Source organism: Oryza sativa, chromosome 9 (assembly GCF_034140825.1).
Source record: "Oryza sativa Japonica Group chromosome 9, ASM3414082v1".
Classification (NCBI taxonomy): domain Eukaryota; kingdom Viridiplantae; phylum Streptophyta; class Magnoliopsida; order Poales; family Poaceae; genus Oryza; species Oryza sativa.
The window spans coordinates 6,004,815-6,012,212 of NC_089043.1; the positions used below are offsets into that span (position 1 = coordinate 6,004,815).

Consider the following 7,398-nt stretch of genomic DNA (forward strand, 5'->3'; position numbering starts at 1 on the left):
CATATCGATAGATTTTTGATGAAAACTTAGTTGTATTTTAATTTGTATAGATATGTAGTTTGGGAAAACAATGATAAAATATGTATAATGGAGTCTGTGTTGATTATTAAAATGACATTATGTTAAATACAAAGTTAATATAAATTTTGCAAAGTTTTATAAGAATCTAGTTCAATTTTTTGAAACAAAAAGAAGGTACATTCGAATAAAAATTTCAATCAATTTTTAAGTTAAAATTTAGTGTAGCAAATCACATTATTTAAAGGTGTTCTAAATGTTGTTTAAAGGAGCCACAATACTCGTCATTTTTTCGTGGTACCATATGAAAAGTTGCAAATCTATAGAATTTGTGCCATGAACTGTACACACTTATTTACCATGATGTGCACGGGAGTGTTACCTCTTCATCTTCTCCAACGACCAGGTAATCTCTCCGTCGGAGAGTCTTCGAGTTTTCTAGAGATTTCTGATAGGTGTATCATGTATGTGTACAGGAGACAACTTCCAACGAAGCAGACTCTTAGCTCCTCTTCATGGACACGTGGTAGTTTTCTGGAGATGTCTTACTAAATTTTTATTGTGCCACGTGGCTCAATAGGAGGCCAGATTTTTGACCCTAAAATCGGTTGTAGAGATTACGGGAGGGGATGTGAAGCTTACATAAATAGGATAAGAATATCTTGAAACATACGAGAACACATGAAATTGGATTGACCCCTAAAATTTTAGGCCCCAAATTTTTGGGGCGCCTGTGTGGTCGGGCATCCCACACTACTTATGTATGAGCCTTATGTAAAAGGGTTAATTTGTCATCATCATTTCGTTCTTGCTTAGTGTAAAAGAGTTAACTCGGAGAATTATGGTTGGAATGCAGGGGTTTATAAGATGGCCCAAACCTATCTAAATTGTCATATTGGCACTAATCCCACCACACATGAATATTTGGCCCAAATGGGCCTGAATTGGAATATATTGATGGCCCAATACATTAGAGATAATTGGCTAGATTACGCTAAATATAGGCAATGGCGGAAAAACAGTGTTTGAGGGTGAAGTGTCCGACGCTATGTCGTGACCTGACCACTAGAGGATTTGGTTAGAGGTCAGCTTGTGTTTTGGGTTTTGAGCAGCTCGTTTTTTAGCATGGTTGGACCAACCACATCATGGCATTCTAACTTAGATTGGCCACAACGAGGAATTTTGTGATAAATTTCTACTTTATTTGTGACAACTAACAAGTGTATATTAAAGGAAACTAATTTTAGATAATCTATTTTGAACCGGTCCTAAAATTAGGAAACATAGTTTGCATGCGCAGACAGCCCCTTCTTTCTCCAATGTGCTAACCAGAGAAGCAAAAGTTGCGCCAAGTTCCAAACACAAGGATTTAAAACCAGCTGAACTTAATGGCAGTTAGAGACATACCAAAAAAAGCAAACATGGATGGCCACTGCTAGGTGGCACCCAAAAAGTGTGTGGCTTCCCTTCGCTAGCATCCCATCCTACGTCCGCTCTCCTTCGTTGTAGTATGCTTCCTTGTGCTTTGCTTTCCCATTTGCTCCTTTCCTTCTTTCCTTCCATTTCCATTCTGATCAAATTTTAGGACACCAATTACCAGCTTGATTTCTTGTATAACTATATTTCGTGCATTCTCGATGGGATTGCCAGGATAGGGTAAGGTTTCCATTTGCATGGGAAAGAGGGAGGAGCGAATCGTGCTGCCCAATCTCTCTTTCCCATCCATATCAATTGATTTTTCTTCTTGTTCCAATTGCAAATTTAATCGGAAAGAAGAGCGGGAGATTCCGCGGTTTCTTGATTTTCAGCAAGAGGAGGAGAGGTGGTGCTCCAAAAGAAATTATCGGATCATCATCTGAGTCAATTCTTTTGTGTGGGAGATTGAAAGGCTTGTAGCATGGAGAGTACTACTACACCAAGAGGGAATGAAACAAGTGAATTAGGAGCAAATGATGGTGAAAGCAGCTCGAGGAACAGCCAACCCAACAACATTGAAGAGACTAATCCCCTCCCAGAGGTCAGTAATGATGATGCAGTCCTGATCATAGGACAAGCTATTGAATTGAAGGATGAGGGGACGAGGCTATTCCAGAGAAGGGACTATGAGGAGGCAGCCATCAAATTTGGCGAGGCGATAAAGCTCCTTCCAAAGGAACACAATGATATCGCCTTTCTCCACTGCAACGCTGCTGCTTGCTACATGCACATGAATCCTGAGGACCTTGATCATGCAATTGAGGAGTGTAATCTGGCATTGGAGGCATCACCAAAGTATACGAAAGCATTACTGAAAAGAGCACGGTGTTTCGAAGCACTGGATAAGCTGGATCTCGCTTGCAAGGATGTACAGAAGGTGCTGAGCTTAGAACCAAGCAATGTAACTGCATTGGAGCTATCAGAGAGTATCAAGGAGCTGATGGAGGAGAAAGACGTTTTGCTGGAGAAACAGATTGTTTCGCCTGTGGCTGAGGAGCCTAAGGCTATTTTAGCAAAAGATAAGATCAAGAGGAAGGTATCCCGCAAATTCAGAAACTCCATAGTTGAGGAAGAGGTGTGGGAAATGATTCATGAAGAGGATATGCAAGAGGATGATGAGGCTGCCGAGGAAGAGAAATGCAATGGGAACAACCATGTGCAGAATGATGCAAGACCCGAAGAAAACGACACTGAGCAGATGCACATAAAACAAAACCGGAGCAGCGAAGAGAAGTACAGAGAGGAGACCAGGCCGAAGCAAGGGCAGTGCAGTCGAGGAGCCAGCAACGATGGGAAGACAGTACTGCAGCATTCTTCACTGAATATGGAAGAGATGTGTGTCAACCTGAAGCATGGTAAAGAGAAGCATCAGAAGCATCTTAAAGAGATACATGTTAGAGGCAGTCATGGGCAGGAAACCCATCCATTCTGTAGTGGTGTGGACAAACGCCAAAAGCATATTGATCAGATACAAACCAATAGTCTCGGCATGCAAGAAAAGCACACGGACAAGTTTGAAAGGTATGCCAACGGCAGCCGAGAAAAGCATTTTCTAGACAGGCATATTGGTCGTGGTGAGGATAAGCAGGAAAAGCGATCCACGCTCAAGCCAACAATCCATGGTAGAGACAAGCATAAGAATCACAAAGATGTTAACAAGAGGGCAATGAAGAGCGTGAAGTTTGTTTGTGGAGATGACATACGGATCGTTGTAATTCCAGAACATATAACTCTGATGCAGCTGATGGACATAGCTCGCTATAAGTACACTCCTCACTTGAAGTCAATCCTTCTTAAATTTATGGACAAAGAGGGTGACTTGGTGACAATTACCTCAACTGAAGAACTGCGATGGGTTGAGGAACTAGATCCACTAAAGCCTGTCCGATTGTATATAAAGGAGGTAAGTCCTGATCGTGAGATCACTAGGGATCTTGTCATGCCCACTACCTCCTACAGTAAGTTAGAAAGAAATCACAATTCCATGTCTGAATGTGGAAGTTCTAGGCATGGCGGTGAAAAGAATTCTTATACAGATGACTGGATGGTACAATTTGCCCGTCTATTCAAGTATCATGTTGGTTTTGATTCTGATGCATATGTGGATCTACGTGACCTCGGTATGAGGCTGTACTATGAAGCCATGGAAGAAACCATCACAAGTGAAGAAGCCCAGGAGATATTTCAATCCGCGGAGGCAAAATTTCAGGAAATGGCAGCTTTAGCATTGTTCAATTGGGGCAACGTCCACATGTCTCGTGCAAAGAAGCGATTACTTTTATCTGATGATGCTTCACAGGAATCAATACTTCTGCAGGTCAAAAATGCATATGAATGGGCATGCGCTGAGTATGTCAAAGCTGGGAAAAAGTTTGAGGAGGCAGTGGACGTAAAACCAGACTTTTATGAAGGTCTCATTGCACTCGGACAGCAACAGTTTGAGCAAGCAAAGCTTTCATGGCGTTACGCAGATGCATGCAAGATAGGAATGGGAACCGAAGTCCTTGAACTATTCAACCATGCTGAGGACAATATGGAAAAGGGGATCGAAATGTGGGAAGGAATAGAATATCTGCGTGTAAAAGGACTATCTAAATCCAAAAAGGAGAAAGTTTTACTGGATAAATTGGGTTTGAATGGACATTTAAAGGAGTTCTCAGCAGATGAAGCGTTTGAGCAAGCTTCAAATATGAGATCACAGCTGAACATTTCATGGGGTACCATTCTCTATGAGCGTTCGGTAGTGGAATTCAAGTTAGGATTATCCAGCTGGGAGGAAAGTCTTACTGAAGCAATCGAAAAATTTAAGACTGGGGGAGCATCTCTGCCTGACATCAGTGTGATGATAAAGAACCACTGTGCAAATGAGAAAACGCAGGAAGGTACGCGTTACTCAATATTTATTTATTGAAATCCTGCTAAATCATCTACTCCCAAACATCTTGTCTATGTAAGCAAATTTTCCTGTACATTGCAATAATTAGTTCGTGAAATGTTCAGTTAACATTGCTACTTTTGTTTTGCAAGTTTTCTGACCTAACTTTTGGTAAAATGTTACTTTGGGTCGATACTAAACGGTTTTGTTTTGGAATAGCTAGTGAGTAAGAAAAATTGGTGCATGCATAATTGTCATGGTAGATGAAAAACAACTGACCTGTTTGTATTGTTCGACTTGTTTCTTATTAAAATTACAAGTTGTTACAAACACTGGGCTTCTACGACTGCAGCAGTTTATGAGTAAGTAAAAATGTGAATGAGTGAAGAAGCAAAGTTCTCTGTAACCTTTGTATACTTTGTTTCCCCCTCTTCTTAATAAACTTCGGCTGGCTTTCGCCAGCCCTGCGAAAAAAAGAAGAAGCAAAGTTGTTTCCACCTGATTTCCCTGCAATTGGATTCTTCACAGGTGGAAGACTTACCGAGCAGGGTTACAAGGCTAATGTAATCTATCAAGAATCCATTACTGAGACACAAATGCATAAGATTTATCTATCCAGGTTGTAGTTTACCTCTAGCCAAGAACAATTGTAGTTTACCTCTAGCCAAGAACAATCAATTTCAATAACATAAGGTGAACTATGTGTGCAAACCACGCGGTACAACATTGCATTGTTAGATATCAGGGTTCACTAGCATAACCTGATAAACTATTTATGGTTGAGAAACTGGGACTTCTTGGACAATTTGTAGTCAGGTTATATCATACAATTAGTAAAACAAACATGTGAGTTTCAGATTAACATTCTGTAACTAGCTATAAGGTTGGTACATGGATAGCTGATACATTTTCTTTGTTCTGCAGGATTGAGCTTCAAGATTGACGAGATAGTTCAAGCATGGAATGAAATGTATGACGCTAAGAAGTTAAAAAATGGTGGTTCTTCTTTCCGTTTAGAACCTTTATTTCGAAGAAGGCCTTCAAAGCTGCATAATATATTAGAGCACATACATTACACTTGAGGTTGTATATCTGACATAGGACTTGGATGCTGTAAACATGGATAGGAAAGTTGAGACTTATTTCTTTCTGAAAAAGGTAATCTGATCCTTTACGAAAAAGTATTTATTTCATGTGATTCTGCAAAGTGAGTTAACTTTTACCCTGTGTGGTATGCATGCATCCAAAGCAACAGGAAATTGGGTTTTGAGTTTTTCTTTTAATCTTTATCCACTTATATTACATTGCAATCAGTACAGTACATAGACTTACTCTGATCCTTATACCGTATCAACCAAAAGCAGGGCAGGGCCAATTTATATCTTAGTAAAGAACAGTGGCCCTGCAGAGGTGCTAAAACCTAAAACATGTAGTATAAACTAGTACTTACAATTCTAAAAAACAAAAAACTAAGAAAAGAAAAAAATATAAATCCCTCTGTGCATGAAAACGAGCCATTTTGTACAATGGTACTGCCTGAAGTATAGTTTTCACCACAAACTCTTATTTGTAAAACAAATAAACTATAATATTATGATTTAGTTTCAAAAGACAAATCAACCAATATAATTTTCATACATCTGATCTCAATACTTTTAAAAGTTCCTGATGCTTAAATTTTGAAATTTAAACTAGACGTATCTCCAAAATAGCACCTTTCAGTAATTGGAGGTGATACAATAATATGATTACCACCCATGTTGCTACTAGAAGTGCAATTGTGGCAAAATTGATGTCAGTATGATATATTAATATTTTTCAAAACACACCGCTGAAAGCTCTCATATTTTTCACACACATATACTTATTAGGTTTCTTTAAGTCTTGTTTTGTTTTTATTAATGTAACTTGAGCTGCCAAGTAACATAGAACTTTTAGATCCTGAATAGCTAGCGTCCCTCTACGTAAAAAAGATGATCTGCATGAAATTATCATGCATGTTTTCCAGCTTATTTGTTCAGTGGATATCATTAGAGCAATAAGTCATCCCCTAATTTAAAATATCAATGATTTTGACATGTTCCTGCAGACTGGTTATTTTACGGAACTGGAGTACATTCATGCTTCCCCCACCAAGTGATCTTCCCATTCAAGCGAACAGAACTGCTAGGAAGGCAAATTATAAAGTGAAGATGATATTTCACTAGCTTCCCACCTATTTCAGATGTGCAAATGTCCAAGTGTGTACTCATAGAAAAATAGGAAGGCTCAGCTAAATTGTAACTTTTTTGTAGATGAAACACGATAGTGAATTGTTCATAGTTCTCAATTGCGTGAAAGTTATGTAATTTGTTGGAAATATTTTGTTATATGCAGCAGCGATAATCGATAAATAATACATATCCAACTGATTACTGATAACATTTCCCAGCTAGTCTGAGAACATATCTGAATTGTACCAAATCACTTAATATAATAAGTCTGAATGATTCATTAATAATACTGAGTCTGGAAACATACACTATAGAGAAAATGCCTACTGGTCAGTGAAAACTGTGTTGCGCGCATTGTATTCATCGGTCCGGCCATCTTAGACTAAGTTTCTATAAGTGTAATTGCTTAAAATTGTAGGATCGAATAGCAAGAACTTAGCCAACCAGAGGGGGGTGAATGGTTGGTGTACCCAAAAACCAAAACTTTTACCGGAAATAAAAGTTACCCTCAATTTCGACGGATCGCGGTCTGACCGAAGTAGTTGCACCGGTCTGACCGCCTGAAAGCCATCGGTCTGACCGATATTGTATCTTTGGTCTGACCGCCGAGATCAGCTGTCGTCGCCTGAAGCCGCCGCCAGTCTGACCGCTGCTACTCCGCCGGTCTGACCACCGCGATGCCATCGGTCTGACCGCCAGTGTCTCGTCGGTTAGACCGCCAAACCCAAGCAAACACAAATCGAAGAACTCTTGATGTAGATGACAACTTTATTACTTATCTCTGTGTTTACAAAGTGCAACAACAGCACTCCTCAC

At 39.6% G+C, this 7,398-nt stretch overlaps 1 protein-coding gene across 2 annotated transcripts; it reads left to right on the top strand.

Annotated features, from left to right (window-relative positions):
• The first annotated feature begins 1,428 nt into the window (after positions 1–1,428).
• Positions 1,429–6,792, top strand: LOC9268907 (HSP-interacting protein). Of its 2 annotated transcripts, XM_066304405.1 has the most exons (4): positions 1,548–4,376; positions 4,898–4,988; positions 5,294–5,527; positions 6,459–6,792. In XM_066304405.1, the coding sequence occupies exons 1-3, from the start codon at positions 1,916–1,918 to the stop codon at positions 5,310–5,312; spliced, it is 2,571 nt and encodes an 856-aa protein (XP_066160502.1). In that variant the 5' UTR covers positions 1,548–1,915; the 3' UTR covers positions 5,313–5,527; positions 6,459–6,792. The 2 variants fall into 2 exon arrangements, with proteins under 2 accessions (XP_015611526.1, XP_066160502.1); XM_015756040.3 differs by lacking the exon at positions 4,898–4,988 and having other exon boundaries at positions 1,429–4,376.
• Positions 6,793–7,398: the final 606 nt, after the last annotated feature.